At 38.9% G+C, this 27,925-nt stretch overlaps 1 protein-coding gene across 1 annotated transcript in view; it reads left to right on the top strand.

Annotated features, from left to right (window-relative positions):
- The first annotated feature begins 1,134 nt into the window (after positions 1–1,134).
- The window catches only part of LOC139469370 (sphingosine kinase 1-like), a 30,084-nt gene continuing 3,293 nt past the window's right edge, over positions 1,135–27,925 (top strand). Inside the window, exons 1-4 of the mRNA XM_071251523.1 lie at positions 1,135–1,531; positions 22,631–22,780; positions 27,050–27,144; positions 27,728–27,843. Coding sequence (XP_071107624.1) covers positions 1,135–1,531; positions 22,631–22,780; positions 27,050–27,144; positions 27,728–27,843 — 758 coding nt within the window. The remainder of the gene's footprint in view (positions 1,532–22,630; positions 22,781–27,049; positions 27,145–27,727; positions 27,844–27,925) is intronic.

Genomic DNA, 27,925 nt, shown 5'->3' with positions numbered 1-27,925 from the left:
GGGACTATGCTTGTCGTAAAAGGTGACTATGATTGTCATAAAACTAACGGGATCGGGTGGTCAGGCTAGCTGACTTGGTTGATGCATGTCATCGATCCCAATTGCATGGATCGATGATCAGGATATTAATCACTGGATTGTCTGGTCCAGGCTCGATTATTTACAGACCGCCGTCATATAGCTGGAATATTGCTGAGTGCGGCGTGAAACAACCAACCAACCAAGTGATTCTCTAACACATAAAAAAATAAAAAGGGCATGCCAATTTCAGAATACCTGGATCCGCCCTTGCTGATATATAGAAGATATTGTATGAGTGTTCATGTCTTACAATGTTTACACCACTCGTGTTGTAAACATCGCATGACATGAATACGAATGTAATGTTCTACTTATTACCGAAGAAGATGTCTACATACAGAGACGAATATTAGTGTGAACATGTTACGACAGCAAGTCGAAACAGCAGCCGAACCACAATTTGTCGAATGACGTCAACAATCTTCAGCTCTGGCGTCATTTCTAGTGTGACATATATTACTCTCATACAAGGGCAAACATATCGGGGTTTATAAAAATCATAATTACCCTAGGGTCATATTACGTCACGAGACAACAGTGTATTGTTTCCGCCATCCGGACGAATCTTATTGTGACGTGAAATACCGGAATTTAGACACTCTTATCGTAAACATAATATGACATGAATACGAATATAATATATATTAAAATCAAATTCATTTGTCTTCGATGGGTCTCCTGGTGCCATGGAAATCAGTGAAACAGCGTGTAACTGACAAACGTATGGTCGAATAAAAGATATATATAACATATAACAAATGTCATATTTGGGATAACACTTTCTTAGTAAAGTACAGATTCTCGTACTTTTTTGGGGTTGAGTCCCGTGCGGTTCGACATTTGTTACATTTGACCACTTTCTAAATGGCATTGTGTATTCAAAAGATATATACTTTAGTTTTGTAGATTATCACAACCTTGATCAGATATGCTATTATCTTCCCATCATCATCAGCCTCTGATTAAAAAACGTCGTATCGCCTGCGTGAACCCTGAAGGTCAAGAAATCACGTGACAAGAATAACATGTCACATGACCGAACATGCTTCAGTAATGAAAATGGCGACGATACGCGGCGAAGTACTGCTGTCAAGCGAGTTCGGACTTTACCCAAAGAAACGAAATGTGTACAAAGTCTCACTGAGTCGCACGGGGATTTTCTACAGCCTTCTAACAGACAAAGAAGGTGCAAGTGAAGTAAAAGTCGTTCATTTGAGCGATGTAATCGGCTGCCGGTGCCAAAGATCGCTTGGTTGTGCATCGGCCTTCATCACTATTTTCTCCTACCCGTTCAAACAAAAAGTGTTCAGCTCCAAATCTACGCGGAAGAGAGTGCCAGTCATCTTTGAGGTGAAGAAGTTTTCTTCCTTCGATGACAATCTCAAACTTGCAGAAAAATGGCGGAATGTCATCAACTGTTTGTCACGGAGTATTCCCTTGAATGGCGAAGGTAAGTCGACCAATGTCAATAGTAGGTCTATATCTCCCACATTATGAATATGATTGATAACGATAACTTCACTATACGTCACCTATCAGGCATATACAGATCACATTCATAAATAACACACTGTCAACTTGCAAATAAGATATGGATAGTTAATATTCGTAAACCAAGTAATTTCATTATGTATACAATATTAACATGATTAAGCATGTTGCAGAAATGAAAATTGTTATGAATATTAGTTGTTAATTTAAATGAATAATATAAGGTTATGCCATCAATTTTAGATCTATGTAGTGCATATTACTGTTTCAAACGTTTGCTTCAGGAAGAATTGGTGTTGACTGATAATTTGACTCATAAGTTAACAGTTATAGGGATATTAAGCCACTTGTAATCCCAGCAGAACAACTTGGCTCATCTTAGGCTATGGGTATCTATCTGGCAAGTTTAAAAATTCTAAGTTTTAGTGTTATCGTATTTGACGTAATAAGTGCCCCGCTCAAACCACGAAATGTACAATCTTTCAACTCTGTTGTTTTTCACCAAAATAATATTCTAATAAGAGCCCCTATTTCTAATTTTGAGAGTGCCCTGGGCGCTTATTATGTCGAATACGGTAAGTCAATATTCTTGCATTGTATTTGGACAAGTGCTGAGAAACAAAGTTTATTACTTAGAGATGTAACGATGCACAGGTTCAGATAACAACCTGGGTCGTCTCATTTTTAGAGCTTCACTATGTCTGGGTTGTCTAACCATACATGAATGGTTTCTCCATGGCTCAGTGTAATCCGTGTAGTCACAGGCCCATATAATCTGTTTGTCATCCCTGACTATACCTGGGTTATCTAATAGCTACTGTTTACCTGTTTTAAAAAATTAGACGAAACGGGTTGATAACCAGGTTACTGTATTCGACGTAATAAGCGCCCCAATCAAATAAGCACCCATGGCAATATTTGCTAATATATTGGCTAATGAACAATCCCAATTAGCACCCCTTCGGATTGATCAATGTACACAAGACTTATTTATTCATGTATAAAACGCACTCGTGTTTTATATGCACCCTTAATTATAGGCAATTAAATTCTGGAAAAATATATATGTCGTATATAAACATTTCAGGCTGTCAGCATAGACCACGAAATTTATCTTTCAACTCTGTTTTTTTCACCAAAATAATATTCTTATAAAAGCCTCCTATTTCTAATTTTGAGAGCGCCCTAGGTGCTTATTACGTCGAATATGGTAACTGCAAGAGGCTAGTAATTAAGTCAGAAGCAGATAGGATGTTCATTGGGGAACTGAAATTGATAAGGATGTTACATTATTATTAACACCCTTTACAGTGTGTTGTCCAGTCATCAGCAATAAACCAGAAAACTGGAGTGACATTTAGTCACTCAGACATTTCTTAAAGATTGCTATTTGATGAAAGTAAATTTAATGGGGATTTAGTATTCAAAGTATTAACCGAATAAAGTCTATAAGCTCCAAGATATTCTGACAACTATGGGTGGCAAATAGTTAGGGAGTACTGTACTCCTGTGCATAGCGACCTACACATGGGTGGCCCAGTCGTCTAAGGTGCTGCGATTCGCTGTGCAGAGTTGCGTCCCCTGGGCATACCAGAAACCTGCTAGAAGCGGCATAAATACTACTCACTAGTAAAAGTCATCCTAGACAGAGACAAAACTAAGTTGTTTAGCTTGGCACAGTTTTCAATCTTTCCCATTGTTTATATTCGATGGTAGGGTGACTCAGTAATGTAATGCGCCGCGATTCCCTGTGCAGAGTTGTGTCCCTTGGACACGCCAGAAACCTATGATTGTGGGTTCGAATCCCGGTTTGCTCCCATTGTTTCGTGGGTTTCACCGAAGTGGTAAACCTCTGAGACCTGCATCACTTCAGGTTTTCATCCAACATTAAGATGAAACGCCGTGATATAACTGGAATACTGTCAAAAGCGGTGATAAGCCCAACTCACTCACTCACCCAATTGCGTGGATTGATGCTCATGATATCAATCACAGGATTGTCTGGCCCAGACTCGATTATTTACAGACTGCCATCATATGGAATATTGCTGAGTGCAGTGTTATAGAACAAACAAACAAACATTTTTTCACTGTCTCTAATCGGTATTTATGACTGAATTCTGCTTGCTAATAGCATACCTAGATTTAGTGAAGAGTTCTGAAGAAGTGGGATTGAGCAATATATATTTCTGTGTTTAAACAGTTCACCAGAGCTTGGTTGACTAAATGATAGATTAGTCCATGTAGGACTGTCACTCACAGTATTTACTCAGATTGTAAAGTGTGTATAAATATGATCAATGGTGTTCATGGTGTTAGCTTACCACTAATTTTACATCGTTACAGGCTTTGCCATGGAAATTGGTTTCAGGAAATACATGTTAAATCATTAATATGTTGGCGTTGCACTTATCTTCTTGCACTTGATTCCGGAATCAATGATGCCAGGAATTGACAGGATATTCTGAAAGTGCATTTTAAATTAGTAAAACTGATGCAACTATAGGTCATTATACAAAATTGTAGAGAAATTGTATATAAACCGTAACATGGCATAAGTCAGAGAAATCACTCGAATCTGTTGATTCCGAAGGATTTTATTTCCGGAATTCGGGGCATGGGTGGCCCATGGTCTGAGGCTCAGAAATAGCAAGCCAGACACATCAGATGGGATCGAATCATGGTTTGCCCCGATTATGTTTCTAGGTTTGTGGCCTCGAGTGGTATAAAACCTATCGAGGGACGCATAAAACCCCATGTACCCTTCGTGATCCCCCAGTGGTATAAAACCTAACTAGGGACTCAAAAAAACCCATGTACCCCTCGTGATCCTCGAGTGGTATAAAACCTAACTAGGGACTCATAAAACCCCATGTACCCTTCGTGATCCTCGAGTGGTATAAAACCTAACTAGGGACTCATAAAACCCCATGTACCCCTCGTGATCCTCGAGTGGTATAAAACCTAACGAGGGACGCATAAAACCCCATGTACCCCTCGTGATCCTCGAGTGGTATAAAACCTAATGAGGGACTCATAAAACCCCATGTTCCCCTCGTGATCCTCGAGTGGTATAAAACCTAACGAGGGACGCATAAAACCCCATGTACCACTCGTGATCCCCCAGTGGTATAAAACCTAATGAAAGACTCATAAAACCCCATGTACCCCTCGTGATCCTCGAGTGGTATAAAACCTAATGAGGGACTCATAAAACCCCATGTACCCCTCGTGATCCTCGAGTGGTATAAAACCTAACTAGGGACGCATAAAACCCCATGTACCCCTCGTGATCCTCGAGTGGTATAAAACCTAACGAGGGACGCATAAAACCCCATGTACCCCTCGTGATCCTCGAGTGGTATAAAACCTAACGAGGGACTCATAAAACCCCATGTATCCCTCGTGATCCTCGAGTGGTATAAAACCTAACGAGGGACTCATAAAACCCCATGTACCCCTTGTGATCCTCGAGTGGTATAAAACCTAACGAGGCACTCATAAAACCCCATGTACCCTTTGTGATCCTCGAGTGGTATAAAACCTAACGAGGGACGCATAAAACCCCATGTATCCCTCATGATCCTCGAGTGGTATAAAACCTAACGAGGGACGCATAAAACCCCATGTACCACTCGTGATCCCCCAGTGGTATAAAACCTAACGAGGGACGCATAAAACCCCATGTACCCCTCGTGATCCTCGATTGGTATAAAACCTAACGAGGGACGCATAAAACCCCATGTACCCCTCGTGATCCTCGATTGGTATAAAACCTAACGAGGGACTCATAAAACCCCATGTAACGAGGGACGCATAAAACCCCATGTACCCCTCGTGATCCTACAACAACTTATATTATCACATCATGAAGTCTACTGCAGTGGATAATGCACAAAATGCTAGATTTCTCTTGCAACTTGGACTCATGTGCAACATATGACACTCTTGGGATATCTACAACAGACTCAAGTCACCGGAAACAGCATTTATAGAAAAATTTAAGAAGAATGTCATATCCATGGTAACATACTCAATAGAAAACTGAAAGAGCAAGTAACATGTCAAATGGCAGTGTAACACGTTTAATAAAAAAATGAGCAATCCTATGGACCGTAAATAGCAGAAGATCTTTATGGCAGTTTGGCAATAACTGTCGGGTGTTATTATCATACCTGCAGCTGTGTGAACATTAACACATCTATCAACATAACCGTTCGTGTGAAATTTGATCTTAGCTTTTCATGTTAGTAATGATATCATGAAATTCTTTGACCACATCAAGAATTTGGATATTGCCATTATCTTTAAGTGTAGCCATTAGACTCTTTCTTCCTTGTGATATCTCTTGTAAAATCTAGAATTTCTCAGCTTGATGTTTTGAAGTTTTGATATTTTGTCTTGAACATCAAGAAGGACAAATATAAACACAATTGTGCAAAAATAAACTTTTTATTATCCCCAGGGACTGTGTTTGCTTTTTTAGACACTAGTCTGTAGTCCCAGTCTATTACAGAATTTCTTTCAGTCTAAGTAAGCTCAGCTGACAACAGTCCACATAAGTACACTGAAATCTACTGACAGTGATGCCAGTCTGTGACTTAGGGCACTAGTCTGTTTCAAGCTCGAGCTACCCGTGAAGATCTGGGGTAGAATAGGTCTTCAGCAACCCATGCTTGCCATAAAAATGACTATACTTGTCGTAAGAGGCGACTAACAGGATCGGTTGGTCAGGCTCACTGACTTGGTTGATGCATGTCATCGTATCCCAATTGCATGGATCAATGCTCATGACGTCAATCACTGGATTGTCTGGTCCTGACTTGATTATTTACAGACCGCAGTCATATAGATGGAATATTGCTGAGTGCGGCGTATATCTCTGGGCAGGTCTAGATAATCTCCTTGCAGATGATGTCTATTTCAACTTTGAAATTCATAAAGTCACTCTATAACATCTTTGTTTCAATGTGACTGGTGGCTTTGAGAAGGATATTTTTGCATTTGAATGCTTTTCAGCTTAATCATTTGTTAATGTCAGTTTCAAATATTATGGCAGAATGTCATTCTGGTAACCATGGTAACATTCTCTGTCAAAGTTACAGCTCTCTGGGTCATGTGTTTTCTGTAAGGTGCTATTTGACTTTTGTTTTATTTGGTTTAAACACTGAAATATTAGTTCATGTTCAGAGCCACAGTTCATTCCTTCAGTTGTTTCAGAGAAGTCAAAAGTTGCTGGATGGACAAAAAAACAATTACCACACCATAAACTAACTTGCTTCAGTGTTCACTAGCTTAAGATTAAAGTATCCATGTTTCAAACCCCTATCTTAATGATCTGCATGTGGTAACAGTCTTGTTGGTATTTTTTTTTTTTTTTTGGTTTTAAAAAAAAAAAATGAAACAAATACTGTAAATTTATATAATGTTCTGGAGGATATTTCCATTTTCTTTTCTAAGAAATATTTCATCCAGTGAGCGGGTTTTACAAGATGCAGAAATGTGCGTCCTGGGCGTACGAATGGATCACAGAAATAAATTATGGTGCATCAATCAGGACAAACTACATGTTTATATCATCTCATGATCTGTCGAAGTTGAAATAAAATGGCATAGTGTACTGTACTCTAAGATTTGATAACTACTTTAATTACAGGATCTTCATATTTCTTTTCAAAATTAAGTACAAAGAATACAACTGTGTGACAAGAAAAGACCAATGATCTACGTGTGTCACATAGTTTCTTGGAGATGTTATTGATCTTACTTGGAAAGCCAAGGTGTCACTTTGGCAGACTGAAAGTAGTTCAGACATGAAGTATTATTTTACTCAAGTGAGATATTGATTTTACAGTTGCAGATAAATATAGTATTTCATCATTCAATACATTATTTAACAATATATATATATATATTTCCATGATTCAAATAATTTGAAAGATTCTAAAGATGATATTTGATCTTTTCCCAAAAAATGATAACCATTACCAGGGTTATGTGGTAGCACTTTTGTGTTTTGTCGGATAATATTTTGGCTTGGAACAATTTGACAAATCAGCATTGAGGTTTCGCGTGATCTCGCTATTTCCATCGCAGAAACTATATGTTGACATTTAATTGTCAAACTACAACAAATATTACTTTTAATGAGTCAAAGTATGGCAGTTATGATATATGTGTTCAATTTCTGTCAACTAAGGTTCATTTCATGGTGTCAATAGCGGTAATATGGTTGTTGTTACTGTAAATAATGGTGAGGTGGTAAAGTGGACCTTATGGAACTGGGCAAACAGAAGTTGTAAGTAGCGGATGGAAACCGAAATTAATCTAAATATTGTTTAATTAAACTTTGATTAAAATTAATAAAATAAATTAAGTAGATTACAAACATGAGTCCAGATATACAATAAACACTTTTTATTACCAATAGTGTAATGACAGGATTAACTTGCGTAATTCAATACGGACTTGTTGATATTCTATTTCCGATGACAGATCATGACGAGATGTGGTTTTAAGTTGGGTGTCCGGCTTATCTACTGCACATAACATTTTGATACATATTTCAAGGACCAAGTTAATACCTCAGCTTAACTATGAGATCGGCTTAACTATGGTCATATACGGTATATATATTGTTAGCTTTAACCATGATCCATGTATAAGGTCTTGTTACACCATCATTGCTGTCTACATAGTGGGAGAAGCTCATTCATCAGTATCCAACAAGGAAGCTCTAGCAGGATGTCACGAAAGGATGCTACAGAAGGATGCTGAGATTCAAAAATAAAATGTCTAGCTCAGACTTTATACATCAATTTTGTGTCAGGTTGTTATTGGGTAGCCACATGATCTACGACTATAAATAGGTCAGTGATAGGTCAAAGATACTCAGAACCACAGGTACTTGTCATTGGTCAGTAAATAATGATATATACCCCCTATAATATATTCTCTACTTACATAAAGGGGGTATATAATTTTATTTACTGACTAATAATGAGTTTCTGGGCACAGAACCTACACTAACAGGATAGTGTTAGACATTGAGGGGGTTGGAGGGAAGGGTATCCTGACATACAACAGTGCTTTAGATAATGTTTTGAGCCAGTGAATACTTAATACTTGTATTTGTTTGTTTGTTGTTTAATGATGCACTCAGCAATATTCCATCTATATGACGGCGGTCTGTAAATAATCAAATCTGGACCAGACATTCCAGTGATTGACATCCTGAGCATCGATCCACGTAATTGGAATACAATGACATGCATCAACCAAGTCAGCGAGCCTGACCACCCAATCCCGTTAGTCTTCTCTTATGACAAGCATAGTCGCCTTTTATGGCCACAATGGGCTCCTGAAGACCTATTGTACCTGGATCTTCATGGATTGTTGAATTTACTCACGCACGACACGCACGCACGCACGCACGCACGCACATACACATGTGCATGCACGTTTCTATATAAGTGCAATAATCTTGGACTCACTCAGTCACATGAGTACATGTGTTATGCACACAATGTTACACGATAAAACCTCAGTGTTATAGTATGGGTGTACAACTGTGCAACTACAAGAAGACTGATCAGGACCAAATCACAACGCTTCTTGCGTGTCTTAGGCGAGGTTTTAATTTTGTTTTTGACAAATTCCGTAACCATAAATAAAATGACAGTTAATTTTTTATAAGATTTCATTTATTCAGCCAAATGCAAACATACATGTCACTAACAAAAGACTTTGCCTACGATCGGGTTAAACTAACAATGCAGTGAATAGGTTAGAGTAGATTTAACATGAGACAAGTTTAACTACTGCAGCAAACATATCCGGGATTGAAGTTAGTATTCAGGTAAACATGGTACTGTAGTGGGCAAGTGCATTAACCCTTCTTGATGAAAAGAATGAATATAAAACAGGTGTAGAATGCAATCTCATTAAAATCAGATCCTAGTTCCCGCTATCGCTAAACAGCGATCTTAGGACATCCCATTACAGGTCATGTCAGAGCGACCTTTCATCCAACCAGTCAGATTGATGTAGAATGCTTTTTAAGATCTAAATACTTCATCGTCCGTGGGATTTTCAAAAATTACTTAACCACAATAAAAGCACTGACAGACATTGTGAAAAACAGTGTGTGAAAAATATCCTGTATGTGGTGATAATCTTTTCATGGTTGATTATTTATCTAGGATTCCAAACTAAGTGCCCTCTGACATGTCTGAAGGCAAATGAGGGAAAAGCTAATTATTTTGTGCAAAATTTGATTTTTTAAGTTTTATATACTGAACAAGAAATATTATGGATTGTGAATATTTTGGGGGAATATATGTCATAGTGAAGACTGAGCACTCAACTTCATACAAATATCCCCAAAACTATTTATGATACCTTCAGAGAGGGTTTTTTAACATTGCATTCAATACAATAATACCTCTTCCTCGTTATTGTTCTGTTATCAGGGAAATATATGTCAACTTCACAAAGGAAGATATATGCTATAATTCTATATACATGATCTAGGACATTTTTGCTTCCAATTTGAGAATTTTTACTGACATTGTTGCAGTCTTATCAGCCTCTCTCAGCAGGGGTAGATAACTCCCTGCTGTTCACAGTGTGAGTCTCGTTGTGGGGTTCCGCTACCAGTGGACTGCATGGTGTTCCAGACTTTCACAGTTTTCCTAGCCACAACAAGCTACTCTGCATGTGTAAATAACTGAGACATGTGACCATGTATGGTATGAAACAGTATTTATGGCTCAGTTTCCTATTCACAGGGACATTTATTCAATGAAGAGGAATAGGAAATATTTTCTCACACTACTGACTTTTGAAAGCATTGTTGAATAGTGTTTTTGGACATGCATCATGGTATGTTATAGGGCTGGGACGGGTAACTCGGGTCCTCGGTTCTGGTGGGTACTGAGCATGTACCGGGTACTCACAGGACTAACCGGACCCGTGGTTCATAACGTGATATTTTGTTTAATGACAAAAATGATCTAGTGTTATATGGTTACACTACAAGTCACTTATGTTCGCATTTCTTTCTGACTATGCACCCATTCATTCTGACTTTTACATGTTTAAATAAAGATAAAACTTCAGTCAACTTCAGTGTACATGCATGACCAGATTGTTTTATACGTGTATCTGAAGGGCTATGGTCAAACTGTTCCCAATTGGACATTTTGTACCTATCTCTTGAGAACTACAGTAGGGGTAGTGACTTGACATCTTCTGATGACTCCTGTGTGATAAAAACATATTTTGGCAACTTGACAACATTTTGAGGGTCACAGAAAACTGGACAAGCATTAGCATGATAAGGGAGGGACATGACACCAGCCATGATGGATGATGGTCAGGCTAGCTTAAATACAACTTGGGAGACGCCTATCTGTCTGTGACGTCAACTTCCAGGGTTTCCAAACAAGTAATATTTATGATAAGTCCCATCTGAAGCAGTAGAGCTTTCCTTGATACACGTACTTAGCTTCAGTTGGCAAGGGAATAAAATTGCAGACTGAAACGTGTGAAATAAACAATGTTTCAAATTGCCTAGAGGCATGAGTCCGAAAACTCCTGAGAAAAACCCAACATGACTCTCCATTTCTTTTCAATATGGCCGTCTGGTCTGGAGCCTATCAGTGTGTATGTGCTAGCGAGTCATTTCAGCTAGCGTAAACACGTGAATTTGAATCTGAATGTCAATGTAAACAGTAAATAGATAAATCAATGTGTTTTCAACCAGAACACAACCCTAGCCTTCCCCTGTGTACTTATGTACGTGTGTGCACGGTGTGGCCATGTCTTCGCCCTGTCTCAAAATACCTGATTGAATAGAACACTCGATTCACATCTTGTGAATGTGTAAAGTGACTTGTTTTCATCTTCACATTTGACCACTATATTATCAGTGATCATGACCCAGTTTTTCCCCCTTATTGACAGCAAGCTGGGAACCTGCTCAAACCTAACGATCAGGTGTTCAGACGAGGCTGATAACTGATGGTGGGAGCCCTCATGTATCGTGTACATTAAGTTGCTGTGTTATCTATTTGTTCAGTTATACTTGATAAATGGCAACAACATAAAAGTAAACAAATAAAGTGTATAGCTGACTCTAGATATTGCATGTGTATCCTCCTGGTCTTAAAAGGGGTGGTCAGGTAACCTAGTGGTTAAAGCGTTTGCTTGTCCACTGAAAACGTGGGTTTGATTCCCGACATGGGCACTATGTTTGAAGCTCATTTCTGATGTCCCACGCCGTGATATTGATGGGATATTGCTAAAAGCGGCGTTAAACCAAATTCACTCACTCACTCACTCACTCACTCACTCACTCACTCACTCACTCACTCACTCACTCACTCCTGGTCTTACTTGTTTCTTCTTTTCACTGGGTTATATGTGAATTATTCTCTAGTTGAACGGACCCGTGAAGATCCGGGTTAGAACCCATGCTTGTCGTGAGAGGCGACAAATGGAAGTGCTGATCAGACTCGCTGACTTGGTTAATGCATGTCATGGTATCCGAAATTGGTGGATTGGCATTAATCACTGGATTGTCTGGTCCAGACACTATTATTTACAGACCGCCGTCATATAGCTTGAGTATTGCTGAGTGTGGCGTTAAACAACAAACGGTTCAGATGTGTTGGGCTGCTAGGGAAGGGCCTGAGGTTAGTCAGTACCACATGCACTTGTCACTAGACTGTCATGATGATGATGATGATGATGATGATGATGTTGTTGTTACAGCAAGCTGGTGTATATATCTTTAACAAACAATTCTGAAAAACCTAGAAATAGTCTTTCTCTCAGAAAAAAACGTAACTCTTTGAATATGACTTAGTATTGTCTGCTTTTCTTGGAATTTGACTGCCACTGCAGGTGATCTAATGACAACACAAAGATTATTGACACTAGATATTCTTCTTTCATGGACATCCTCCAGTTGGCACTGGGGAATTCTTTTAGCAGATGTATTGAAAAGGTAAAATGTCATGGGATAGAAATACACAACAGCTTGTGGTTAGACTTTCTCCAAACCTTTTGATGCAAAACTTGGTATATACCTCCTCTGGGATTGGGCCCTGCTTGAAAGATGTTTCGGTCAAGCTTAGTCAAAGATTGAGGTCAGTGTGCAGCTATCACCAGTGGTCCCCAGGATTTGCCCTACATACCTGACACTGTGATATCTAAATGACACTCACAAGCAAACAATCCAACAGTTTTATCTGGTATGTCAATTTGTATATGGTTCCCTGTTTAAGTGGAGGCTAAGGTCAATTGTCTACAGTGCAGTTAAGCAGGCATTCTTGTTGAAAACATCAAATAAAGTTGATCAAAACATCAAATAAAGTGTGATCAAAACATCAGATAAAGTGTGATCAAAACATCAAATAAAGTGATCAAAACATCAAATTAAGTGTGATCAAAACATCAAATAAAGTGTGATCAAAATATCAAATAAAATGTGATCAAAACATCAAATTAAGTGTGATCAAAACATCAAATAAAGTGTGATCAAAACATGCAAACAACGTGTGATCAAAACGTCAAATAAAGTGATCAAAATATCAAATTAAGTGTGATCACAACATCAAATAAAGTGATCAAAATATCAAATTAAGTGTGATCAAAACATCAAATTAAGTGTGATCAAAACATCAAATAAAGTGTGATCAAAATATCAAATTAAGTGTGAAGAAAACATCAAATAAAGTGATCCAAACATCAAATTAAGTGTGATCAAAACATTAACTCTTTCATCCCTGGCTGCCCCAGAGTTATGTCCCTTGAAACCCTGCAGTCCCTGACACTCCCTGGCAGTATTATTGGAAAATCACGCTATCATTTTTTATGCACTTTTTCTACCAGAAACTTGCTTTTAATATACATTTTTCATATACCATTGTAAAGAGGATTAAGTATACTGTAATATTCTTTGTTGTTATTGTCTCTAACCTTTGTTATTTTCTAATTACAGGTGTTTACAAGTGAAATAAAACTTGAAAACACTGAAAAAATGAAAACAGACAATGAATTTTGGCTCAAATTGTATTAAAAATCACAAAAATAAATCACAGATACAAGGTAAACATAACACAGTGGTCTTGTCATCTTGGACGGCACAGGTAATCCCAGGTGTTACAGGTAAATTCTCTTCATGCACATCTGTAAACAAATAAACAAGTTTACAACTCTTGGTACTGACTTTGTTTTCTATACCATGTATACTGATATCACATATTACTTATGATACACTTACAGCCTCTTAGGTAAACTCGTTAACACAGGTAAACTTGTTAACGCAGGTAAACTCGTTAACACAGGTAAAAACACAAATATTTGATTTATTTTGTTCTTTTTCAGGATTTGAAACAAAAATTAAGTTTTTAAGTTTTTAAGTTTTTAAATAGTAATTTATCACATTACCTGAACATTGAACCACAGCTACTCTAAGAATGACATCACAGAGAAGATATCACAGATTGATCTGAAAGGAGGGAAAGATTGTAAATTCAAGTTCTGCAAATATACAAGTTGTGATAACATATTTACAATACACTGCTATTTACAATTGCATAATAAATTAAATCAGTACTTTATTACATCAATTAATAAATAAATAATTATTACAGTTACTAAAATTTAAATTAAGATGTAAAAAACAAGAAAACAAACATGAATATGGAAATAAATTTTATTCAAATTGATCGAAATATAAGGACATACGACAAACCGGCAAACTACAATTCGGATTGCGATCAGAAAATTAAATTTAAAAAAAATAGAAAGAGTTGTTGTTGTTGTGATCGCTCGTTCACCTGTAGGCCGCATTCTCATTCGTCGCACTGATAATCTGTTCAAACACAGAATCATTGTAAAATAGTTGGAAAAAAACAATAGCACAATACTTCACTCACCACTCCCATTCTTGAAAGTTGCCGGGGGGGGGGGGGGGGGGGGACACCTCGTCAAAACCGTCAAAATCTTCACCAAAATATTCGCAAAATTCCCTCTCCTCTTTTGCGTAAATTATTCAAATCAAACACATTATTATTCCCGATAGAGTCGTTGTTAGTCATCTGATCGCTATCCGAATCGTAGTTGGCCACCATTACGCTAGAATTACGATTCAAGCGAGAAAAATACCTGTCGCGAAAACAGGTGACATATCCGCGATTTTCGCGCCAAAAAGATCTCGTTTCCATATTCAGAACAAGATTACACACGAGAAAGGAAGTAGAAAGAGCGATTTTGTAAACACGGTCGTGTGGGGAGCTTGGACAGTAGCCGCCCGATTTTTCGGGCAGCCGGGTACTGGGACACGGTTTATGCTGCCCGATAAATCGGGCAGTTGGGGCAAAAGGGTTAAATAAAGTGATCAAAACATCAAATAAAGTGTGATCAAAATATCAAATTAAGTTCCATCAAAACATCAAATTGAGTGTGATCAAAACATCAAATTAAGTGATCCAAACATCAAATTAAGTATAAATCATGACTCAGTTGCTGTTATAACTCCTGATCATGAAAGAAAATGATTGAAAGTATGATCAAACTTTCCAATATCAAATAAAGTATGATCAAAACATCAAATAATGTGTGACCAAAACCTCACATAAAGTGATCAAAATATCAAATTAAGTATGATCAAAACATCTAATAAGGTATTAGTCATGACTTGGTTCATCATGATAGAAAATGATTAAAAATATGGTCAATCTTTCAAATATCAAATAAAGTATGGTGAACAAAGCATCAAATTATGAATAAAAAAAATGTCATGATCAAAACATCACACATTAAATAAAGCATTGAGAAAAAACCCAGTCAACTTCAAATGAAGTATCAAGATCAAAACATCAAATAACAAAAACTATGATTAAAAGAACAAAGACTAAATCATGACTCATGTGCTGTGATATCATGATGTTCCGCTGTTTGAAGAAACCTTCCATATATTTGTTCTGGAGTCACAGTGACCCTAGGTGTTAAGGCCTTGTACAACTCTGGGTTACGCCATCTGATGTCTACCTGGGGCCAATGACTTAAGTTCCGCATGTGTGATGGATTATGCTGGTTCCTTCACCTGTGGCAAATGTTGGGATATCAGGACAATGGTTGATTATGTCTGATGACGTTAGTGATATTTTAGCCTGGTGGTTCAAGCGTTTGCTTGTTATGCTGAAGACATTAGGGCTGGGACGAGTCCAAATTTACTACCCGGGTACCCACCCCCCTATTACCCGACCCTACCAGGGTACCCACTGTAGGTCTCAAGAGATACAAAATGTCTGATTGGGAGTTTATTTTTAACACAGCTAGCACTTGCAAAACATATTTAGATACATGTATTAAACAATCTGGTCATGCATACACTGAAGTTGACTTAAGTCATAGCTTTATTCAACCATATGAAAAGTCAGAAGGAGTGGGTGCATAATCAGAAACAAATGTGAACATTAGTGACTTGTAGTGTAACCATAGAGTTCTAGATAATTTTTGTCATTAAACTATATATCACATAACTAACCACGGGTCTGGTTAGTCCTGTGGGTTCCCGGGTCCTACTCTGGACCCACCTGACCCGGGTACCCGAGTTACCCGTCCCAGCCCTAGAAGACATGATTTTCATTTCCCACATAGATATAATGTGTGAAACCCATTTTTGGTGACCCCGCCAGGATATTGTTGGAGTATTGTTAAAAGTGGCGTAAAACCATACTTACTCACTCACTCTACATAGAGTTGCCTCATAGTGGTTTTTTTTATCCCCCGCCGCGCGAAAGCGCGAAGCGGGGGATATAGTATTCACGACCGTCCGTACGTCCGTCCGTACGTCCGTACGTCCGTCCGTACGTCCGTCCGTCCGTCTGTACGTCCCACCTGTTTGTTGCCGCGATATCTCAAGAACTAAACACTGGATTGTCTTCATATTTGGAACTATGGTGTATATACAGACTCCGCAGACACCAGTCGGTTTTGGTAACCTTGACCCCATTTTCAAGGTCACAGCAGGCATATCTGCTTTTGGAGTTGGAAAACGGTGTTGCCGCAATATCTCAAGAACTAATCTCTGGAATGTCTTCATATTTGGAACTATGGTGTATATACAGACTCCGCAGACACCAGTCGGTTTTGGTGACCTTGACCCCATTTTCAAGGTCACAGCAGGCATATCTGCTTTTGGAGTTGGAAAACGGTGTTGCCGCGATATCTCAAGAACTAAACACTGGATTGTCTTCATATTTGGAACTATGGTGTATATACAGACTCCGCAGACACCAGTCGGTTTTGGTGACCTTGATCCCATTTTCAAGGTCACAGCAGACAAATCTGCTTTTAGAGTTGGAAAACGGTGTTGCCGCGATATCTCAAGAACTAAACGCTGGATTGTCTTCATATTTGGAACTATGGTGTATATACAGACTCCGCAGACACCAGTCGGTTTTGGTGACCTTGATCCCATTTTCAAGGTCACAGCAGGCAAATCTGCTTTTGGAGTTAGAAAACAGTGTTGCCGCGATATCTCAAGAACTAATCGCTGGATTGTCTTCATATTTGGAACTATAGTGTATATACAGACACCGCATACACCTGTCAGATTTGGTGACCTTGACCCCATTTTCAAGGTCACAGCAGGCAAATCTGTTTTTGGAGTTGGAAAACGGTGTTGCCACAATATCTCAAGAACTAATCGCTGGATTGTCTTCATATTTGGTACTATGGTGTACAGGCGGGGGATATTTCGTCACTCTGTGACAAATACTTGTTAAATGTTGTTTCTAATGTATGTCTAATGTATGATGTTTTTAGTTGAAAAGGGGTCTGTGTTCCATGGGGTGTTGCTTGTGCGTCAGTCAAGGTTTAGCTGTTGTATTGTGGGTAATTGTCTTGTGGGAACCTGAGAGTCCTTGTCTCCGTGTTATTATTACTTGTTTGACTGGTTTACATTGTAAACTGAGTTAGCAGATCCCGTATTCAATGTAACCCACAGCAGTATTTGCTAGGCAAGCACATAGTATATTATTTGTAAGAGACATATCTAAGGGGTAAAATATGGACAGATCATTTTCTGCGTTTGCCAAACCATGAATTTTATTATCTTTCTATCTGTTTTTTAACCAAAATTGCATTCAAATAAGCGAACCCCTTTTTCTAATATTGAGAGGTCTCGGGCACTGATTGCATAGTATACAGTAAACAAAGTAGAGTTTGAACAACTTAAACTAGACGTTGGATTGCTAGTGTTTATGTGCCTAATCCCCCTACTAAAATGTTTCATGTATACTATTAAAAAGAAATTCAAGAACACTCAACCCGTATTACCATAGTTAATCTGTCACGCCTGATTAACTGTAGTAATATGAAAGAATCAAATGTTCTTTAATTTCTTTGGAGTAGTATATATTGTTAATATATCTGGCTTATCAGCATGCTTCACTTGCCTATGGGGTCATTTGGATTTTTTGTGTTTTTTGTGTGTTTTTGTTGTTGTTGTTTTGGGGTTGTTGTTTTTTCTTTCAGTAGACCTGTGAAGATCCAGGGTAGAATAGGTCTTCAGCAAGCATATGTTGCTGTAAAAGGCGACTATGCTTGTCGTAAGAGGCAACTAATGTGATCAGGTGGTCGTGCTCGCTGACTTGGTTGATGCATATCATCGTATCCCAATTGATCCCGTGGATTGATGCTCATGATGTCAATCCCTGGATTGTCTGGTCCAGACTCGATTATTTTCAGACTGCCGTCCTATAGCTGGAATATTGCTGAGTGTAGCATTAAACAACAAACAAACAAAACCTAGATTCCAATTCTGTTTCCCAGCTGACCAATACATAGAGACATCATCAAGTTAGAGGTATTGATTCTTTTCAAAGGACAGGTGTACATGGGGCAGTTCATTGCCAGCCGGTACTAACACACTGTTTTATGATACTAACAGAGTAATTTAATACCACACAAATTGATGTGTTATGGGCTGGGAGAGCCACACAGGTCTGTCACTGCCATAAGGTATTGATACAACTGGTTAATGGCCTTTAACATGAACATGATGTGAAACAACGATTTATTCATCTATTTTATGTAACTAGAGCAACAGTTAACATCTTTCCCAAACTCAGTATATATTATATATACTACTCAAAAGAACACATATTTTTCAAATGACTATCGCATGACAGATTAACTATAGTCACATGACAAATTTGGATGTTCTTTAACTTCTTTTGAGTAGTATATTTCCCATCATGCCAAAGGGGCATGACTATAGATGAAGCTATTTTCCTTGATTCTCACTGAGCACAATAGTTTTGCTCATGCTAATTAGCAAGATTGTGTCCTTGTCCCATTGTTTTCTTGTTTACAAAGCGGATCATAGAAGCATGATGTGATGTGAGCACATTATACAAATACCGTATTTGACGTAATAAGCGCCCCGCTCTAATAAGCGCCCACAGCGATATTTGCTAACATATTGGCTTGTGAACAATCCCAATTAGCACCCCTTCCGATTGATCAATGTACACAAAACTTATTTATTCATGTATAATACGCACTCGTGTCTTACATGCACCCTTATTTGTGGGCAATTAAATTCTGGAAAAATATATCTGTCGTATATAAACATTTCAGGCTGTCAGCATAAACCACAAAATTTATCCTTTAACTCTGTTTTTTTCACCAAAATAATATTCTAATAAGAGCCCCCTATTTCTAATTTTTAGAGCGCCCTGGGCGCTTATTAGTCGAATACGGTAATTGAAGATGCTGACATCAACAGTTCATGACGTCGTCACCAACAATTTAGCGTGATGTGGTTCCAACAACAGGCTTACATCTCAACTTGAGTGAGTGAATATTTATAGTCACATCGGCAATATTTCAGCCATATCGTGTCTCAGCCTATAATACCTCTACTCCTGCTAGGAAAGCTCTTAGAACTTGTAGAATATATAAATAATGAAAAGGATATGACGGAGGCAGAAACATCAGTAAGCTTGTTGTCAATGAAAATAGAGGTTCAGAAATGTTATTTCTGTTTCATGTTTCATCATGTTCATGTGACTTGCTGTGGTTTGAAATCAAATCAAACATCTGCTATTGATATATGCAGGACTTAGGTCTTGTTAGATCATTTTTTCTTTTGTTTTGAGATATGCTTAAGTATACATGGTATAGGTTAGACCATGAGGATCCCATGTTTAATCGTTGAAATGGTCAGTTAAACTGACCATTTCAATGATTAAACATCGCAATCCAAGTGGTATGACCTATTAAACCATGGCTAACATTCATAGGGCCAAAAGTGCTTAAATAGCTTTGTTTTGTTAAAGATATTTTGAAAGATATCCAGGAACTCTATACTTGACTGTAAGAACACTGTGTGAGTCGTACTCAAGTGGTGCACTTGAAATATGTTTCCTGAGCCTTTCGCATGTGCACATTGCACTTTGCTGACTCGGGTTATGAAATGCATGTCCCGGGGCAAGTATACCATTTATTTGGACCAACTCAAGCACATTTACCAATAACCTAAAGATTACTTGCCCATATTGGCCTATTATGAGGAAATTTGTTGAACAGATAGCTACTAAACCACAAGTACTGTACAATGCTGACAGTAAAATAAAATGTACTGCATAAGACTACATTCATTGGCCTTCGGTGCAGACTTCGCGGGTTCGAATCCCGCTGACAACACTCGTTTGTCATGAAATTGTTCTATCATCAAGGTACATGTATAAATGACAGGGGAAAAAGTAGTTCCGTCATTGTCAAGTGGTGTACTGACACGGTCAAAGATAAAGGAGCCATGGTTTAAATAGAAATAGGGAATATAAATGTATATGAATGTTGATCTATAGCATGACAGAGGCAGAAACATCATTAGCCCGATGTCAACGAAAATAAAGGTTTGTTCAGAAATGATGGCAACATGTTATTTCTGTTTAATATGTTTCATGTGACTTGCTGAGGTTTGTAATCAGTGAAACCGACCATTTCAATGAAATAGTGAATATAAATGTACATGGATGTTGATCTGTAAGTATGTCAGCCCTTTTGGGATTCCAGTAAAAAATCATCCCCTAGCAACCATTGCTGGTCGTAACAGATGACTTAACATGTTTAATGGATTGATTGTCAGATTCAGCGACTTGGTTGATTGAATGTTGTTGTTCATTACATCAATCTCTTGATTTCTGGCCCAGATTCGATTATGTATCGATTCATAGAGCTGGAATGTTGCTGAGTGTGGCATTAAATAAGAAATATAATGATGAGCATGAGAAATTGAAAGTTTTACGTGTTTATGGTTAAAGTTAAATTGACCTGCGTGATATGTAACTTCAGTTATACGCAAAGTCTACTTGGTAAACAGTTATTGCAAGTCATTTGGGGGTGTTTGAGTTTGCATCTGTCAAATAGATTTCGCCTGTAGCATTTAGAGCTGTAAGAAATAAAATGTTATGTTGGAGACATATTTTCCACTCTTGTAGGATCTTTTGTGTGGAAATTTCAACACTTAGATACAAAACCTACAAAACTAAAATATCTTTCATGAGGAGAGGTGAAATGGGGTTTAATGTCGCGTCCAAGATTATTGCACTTATATAGCGGCATGCATGCACGCACGTGTGTGTGTGGCTGCTTGTACTAGTCCGGACTGATGCCGATTTATAGTGCTGGTGGCATACCATGCCGCAGTTTAACATGAATAACCCACTAAGAAACGGTATACTGACTCCGAGCCGACCAGTCCTTGTTTTAGCCCCTTAATGCCGAGCACCAGACAGGGTAACAACAAGAGCACCAGACAGGGTAACAACAAGTACCATCTTTTAACATCGTTTAGTATGACGTGGCGGGGATCAGACCCCGGATCTTCTGTTCTCTGGTCAGTTGGCCCTACCACTAGACAACGGAGGCGATCTATCTCTTATGAAGTTTGTATGCGCAGCGCGTGGAAGTATGACATGCTTCGTTTGTCCCCTGTATATTTATGTCTTGTTTGTCATGTTTGTTTGTTGCCCTATATGCATATCATGTACTGGTCCCTGGGATTAAACACAGACGCTTTCCATGATATCCATATAAATGGAGAACAAAAAAAAACATGACATGTTTAGGACAAACTGATCTCATTTGTAACAAATGTTCATGATCTCATTTGATTAACTGCTTGATGCCATGAATAAACACAGAACATTTCCATGTTTTTCATATAAATGGAGAACAGATGACGTGTTGAATAGAAACTGATATTATTTGATTAACTGCTTGATGCCATAAATAAATAAGGATAAGAATTTATGGATGAACAACTTCTTTATTACAATTAATGCTCTTAATTGTAATAAAGAAGCTTACTTAGTACTCCAACTTCTAAATGCCTATCAACATGATCAAAGAAGCCGTAAATAAACAAAGAACATTTCCATGTTTTTCATATAAATGGAGAACAGATGACGTGTTTAATAGAAACTGATATTATTTGATAAACTGCTTGATGCCATAGTCTAATATAAGTTGGTCAGGCTAGTTGGAAAAATATGGAAAAACATGGTCAGATACATATTGACTTGAGAAATGCAGTATTTTGACCAAATTGACTTTTGAAGTGTTTACCATAACTTTCCACTGTCTCTTCTGAAAATCAGACAAACCTGTGATTGATATTATGAGCAACGAACCACTTTCAACATTATCAAGCCTGACCACCCAATCCATTAAGAAGCCTCGCTCCACAAGCATATATGTTGTTGGAGACAAATTCTAATCCAGAATAGAGTCCCCATGAGATCTGTAAATGGCTGTGGAACGTGGCATTTGTTTTTTTTGTTTCCGTTTAAAATGACACAAAATGGAAATGTAATACTGTTAAACTCAGCTCGTTCATGAATAAACTTGCACAGATATCCTTCCGGTTCAGCACACAGTTGAGGTGGTAGGTTCGTGGTATCTACTATGAGATTTATAGATTGGAATGACACTCTCCTAACTCACTCACTCACTCACTGTGTGTCCCCAGATCTAGACTCCTGCTGCCCCCCAGCCCCCGGGCGACTCCTCGTCCTCATCAACCCCCACAGCGGACCCGGAAAGGCACTGCAGATTTTCAACAATGAAGTCAAGCCGATGCTGGAGGAGGCCGAGATCCCGTACAAGATGCAAGTCACAGGTAGGTGTGTGGTAGCCACAGGAAGTTAGGCTGATTCTGGAGGAGGCTGAGATCCCGCACAAGATGCAAGTCACAGGTAGGTGTGTGGTAGCCACAGGAAGTTAGGCTGATGCTGGAGGAGGCCGAGATCCTGTACAAGATGCAAGTCACAGGTAGGTGTGTGGTAGCCACAGGAAGTTAGGCTGATGCTTGAGGAGGTTGAGATCCCGTACAAGATGCAAGTCACAGGTAGGTGTGTGGTAGCCACAGGAAGTTAGGCTGATTCTGGAGGAGGCCGAGATCCCGTACAAGATGCAAGTCACAGGTAGGTGTGTGGTAGCCACAGGAAGTTAGGCTGATGCTTGAGGAGGCTGAGATCCTGTACAAGATGCAAGTCACAGGTAGGTGTGTGGTAGCCACAGGAAGTTAGGCTGATGCTGGAGGAGGCCGAGATCCTGTACAAGATGCAAGTCACAGGTAGGTGTGTGGTAGCCACAGGAAGTTAGGCTGATGCTTGAGGAGGCCGAGATCCTGTACAAGATGCAAGTCACAGGTAGGTGTGTGGTAGCCACAGGAAGTTAGGCTGATGCTGCAGGAGGCGAGATCCCGTACAAGATGCAAGTCACAGGTAGGTGTGTGGTAGCCACAGGAAGCGCTATGATTATCGCAAGTGTATGATACAGTACTGGATTTGCAACAGTTTAAGATGAGTCAGATAAAGCTACAGGGCCCTGTTCCAATAAGGCGATCGTATTGCAACGACAGTCATAAGTGTATGTTAAAGCGTGGGAGTTACGATAAAGTTAGCGCTAAGATAGCATTGTGGAACAGACCGAGAGGGCCTGGCCTGGAATCCTTACAAGGCTGTACCTTCTGTTATTTTCTCCTGACTCTGAAGCGGGGTTCCTGAAAAGCTCCAATTATGAAACGGAATATATCTGTTTCACTTAACCATGGCTACTTACACATGGCTATGCTTGTTGTATGTCTAAGTTTCCTTGAAAATAATGCACACTTCCCATTCTTGAGAACAAGTTTTGGGACAAATGGCTGTTTCGTATTTGATGCACACTCAAACAGTACATCGTATTACTTCAGGTGAACAAACAGAAGATAACAAACTTCGTCAGTGTTGAATTGTGTGGTATGTAAAACTATGGAAGATACAATAGTCGATAGAACAACCGTCATAGTCAGTGTGTATGTTTTTAGTAGGGCTGGGATGGGTAACTCTGTTACTCGGATTGGGTTGGTACTGAGTAGAACCCTGGTACCCACAGGACTACCCAGACCGGTGGTTAGTCATGTGATATATTGTTTAATGGCAAAAATGATCTAGAACTCTATGGTTACTCTTAAAGTGACTACTGTTCGTATTTCTTTCTGACTATTCATGCATTCCTTCTGACTTTATATGTTTGAATAAGATAAAACTTCAGTCAGCTTCAGTGTATGCATGACCAGATCGTTTTATATGAGTATCTAAATACATTTTGTCAGGGCTACGGTCAAACTATTCCCAGGACATTAGTACCCAACTCTTGAGACCTATAACGGGTACCCGGCAAGGCTGTAGTTAACTTGTTTTGACAGGGGGGACAAATATTTGTACAAGTATCACTTGTCCCCAACTTGATTCAAATAAAACTGTTTTCTATAAAAAATCTAGGGGGGCAACTGCCCTCCCTGCCCCCCTGGCTGGCTATGGCACTGCCTGGGTAGGGTCAGGTAATAGGGGGGTGGTACCCGGGTTGTAAAGTTGAACTCGTCCCAGCCCTAGTTTTTAGTACATTTAGTGTAAACATTAGCATGGCCTTACTTTCATGCTTGTCCCTATCCTAATATTTATGTAGATATAGCAGGCACTTGTTATACCTGCTATGCATGGCAGTCAGCTTTGGTCCACATTGTGACCTCTCTTATCTGCATGATGTGATGCGAGTCATGGAGAGCTAAGTCGTGACCCTGTGGTTTCATCACAGCCGTTATGAAGTGTGGATACGACACATGTGCAGATGTGTGAGGCCAAGATTAACATACATTGTTATCATAGTAATCTTATATGCCACAATTTCATCATGCTTCTTCTATTTCAGAATAAGGATGAGCCAAAATTATCATTGTAGAATGTGTACAGGTTTAATGTACCGGTACATGGTTTGAATGTGATTACTAGCATTTCAATTGACAGGGATACTTCCATTCTATGAATGGTAAAATAAAATTGCTTTCCTTTATTTCAAGTTGTTAAATTTGGTCCCACATGGACCGATTTGTCTTCAGAAAGGACATGTTCAGTAATATTTCCTTTGTTGACTATTTCAAAAGATGAAATTGGAGCTATTTTCCTTTGTTGGGTTAATTTTGTTGAGGAGATTTTATTATTCCTAGTGTCTGATTTTGTCAGATGTAGAACTACTTGCCAGGAATATTTCTTCATTGTTGGACTCGGGGCGGTCGGGTAGCCTAGTGGTTAAAGCGTTCGCTCGTCACGCCGAAGACCCAGGTTCGATTCCCAACATGGGTATAATATGTGAAGCCCATTTCTGGTGTCCCCCGCCGTGATATTGCTGGAATATTGCTAAAAGCGGCGTAAAACCATACTCACTCACTCACTCACTCACCCATTGTTGGACTCCACGAATAGGCTTAAAGAATGTGGTTTGGACAAAACAACTAGGTAGGCAGAACATGTTTTCATCCTAGTATATTTGTTTCATATCCTGATAAATATAGAGTGAGATTGGTGATTATTTGCTTTAAATGAATATGTTGTGATTGGTAACTCAGGTACTCGTGTCAGGTGAGTCGGACCCGTGGTTAGTCACATGATATATTGGGTTAATGACAAAAATTATCTAGAACTCTATGGTTACAAACTACTAATGTTCGCATTTCTTTCTGACTATGCACCCATTCCTTCTGACCTTAATCAGTTTGAATAAAGATAAAATTTTCAGTCAACTTCAGTGTATGCATGACCAGATTGTTTTGTACGTGTATCTAAATACATTTTTATCCAGGGCTACGGTCAAACGTTTCCCAATCAGACATTTTGTACCCAACTCTCGAGACCTACAGTGGGTACCCGGGTAGGGTCGGATAATACTGGGTTGGGTACCCGGGTAGTAAATTTGGACTTGTCCAAGCCCTAACTTGTAGTATAATCTTTATTATCTTTGAAACCTTTATGTTTGCAAATGTTAAAAAAAGATATTCCTGAGCTATAGAGCCCTGTGGCTATATGAAGCACAACAGTTTGTTATGAAGGTCTTGTTCCGAAGTGTCTGGTGGCAGACCTGCCTATACCTGGCACCAGTTGATACATGCAATCATTGTAATGGAATACCCTGTTCAGTGATATGAGCTGTTATACATGTTATACACACAATAACAAACAGGTGTGTCACCATGGTCACAATATTTGCTGCATTATTTCTATGATGTATCTCACTCCAGTTCTTGGAGGCGACCATCTTGTCGTTAGAGGTTTACCAACGGGGTCGGGTGGTCAAGCTTGCTGACTTGATTGATGCATGTCTTCGTATCCCAATTGTGTAGATAGATGCTCAAGATGTCAATCACTAGATCATCTGGTCCAGACTTGATTATTAACAGACCGCCATCATACAGCACGAATATTGCCGAGTGGGGCGTTAAATAACAAACAAATAATACATTGCAAGAACAAATGTGTTCAGACCAATGGTATTTATTCATGGTAACATGCTGTCTTACTTCAGAGAAGTGGTATTTTATGATAATTTGGAATTGATATTTACTAATACAGTGTATGAACAAACATGGACAGAACAACAATAGAATTTCTCATGGTAACATGCTGTCTTACTTCAGAGAAGTGGTATTTTATGAAAATTTGGAATTGATATTTACTAATACAGTGAATGAACAAACATGGACAGAAGTAACCCATCGGGGGGCGGTCGGGTAGCCTAGTGGTTAAAGCGTTTGCTTGTCACACCGAAGACCCGGGTTCGAATCCCGACATGGGTACAATGTGACAAGCCCATTTCTGGTGTCCCACACCGTGATATTGCTGGAATAATGCTAAAAGCGGCGTAAATTCAAACTCACTCATTCACGTAACCCATCGTCATGAATTGTTGCTCATTATATCAATCACTAGATTGTCTGGTCCAGAATCGATCATTTAAAGGCAGCCTTCATATGGTTGGAATATTGCAAACTGCAGGGTTATTTGCAAAGATCAATACTTCAGAAATATGTTCCCCAGAGAGGAAGTTCAGTTTGACTCGTCCTGTATTTCAGAGTATGCTGGCCACGCCCGAGACCTGCTGCAGACACTGGCTCTGAGTGAATGGTATGCAGTGGTCATCGTGTCCGGCGATGGCTTGATATATGAGGTACGGATATTTCAACTGTTAACTAGACATACAGGCCGCTCGACCCATGAAGATCCGGGGTAGAATAGGTCTTCAGCAACCCATGCTTGCCGAAAAGGTGACTATGCTTGTCGTAAGAGGCAACTAACGATATCAGGTGGTCAGGCTCGCTGACTTGTTTGATACATGTCATCGTATCCCAATGTGCATGGATCGATGCTCATGATGTCAATAACTGGATTGTCTGGTCTAGACTCAATTATTTACAGACAGCCGTCATATAGCTGGAATATTGCTGAGTGCGATGTTAAACAACAAACAAACAAACAAAACACAGAACTCATTTTATGTGTCGATATATCTGTGAATTGTGACATCTCTTGTGACACACACAACTGTGACAATTGTCTGCATGTATCAAGGAATGAGGGTTGGTATTTTCAGCATCAAGTTTAATTAATATCACAGCCTTTGAAAAATTGAATTTGGTTTGACAAGACACTTCTCTATCAGAATATATATAAACCAATTTGGCCACAAATTTTTATTAATTTTTGCTCTTTATAATGAATTTTTATTAAAGTAAATTTCAATTGGAATCCAGGCTATCAATGGGCTGATGGAGAGGCCGGACTGGGAGAAAGCGATCCAGATTCCCGTGGGATGTATTCCTGGTGGCTCCGGCAATGCTCTCTGCTGCTCCATCAACTATTCAGCAGGGTAAGGAGCTTTGTGCTTTAACCGTCTGCTTCAATGAAACATTTGACAAAGTGGTTAAACTGATTGTGTTTGACAGTTGTAT

This window comes from Haliotis cracherodii, unplaced genomic scaffold, assembly GCF_022045235.1.
Source record: "Haliotis cracherodii isolate W230 unplaced genomic scaffold, xgHalCrac1.p SCAF_2, whole genome shotgun sequence".
In the NCBI taxonomy this organism is placed as follows: domain Eukaryota; kingdom Metazoa; phylum Mollusca; class Gastropoda; order Lepetellida; family Haliotidae; genus Haliotis; species Haliotis cracherodii.
The sequence above is the reverse complement of the archived record's forward strand: the minus strand, read 5'-3'. Positions and strand labels throughout refer to the sequence as shown.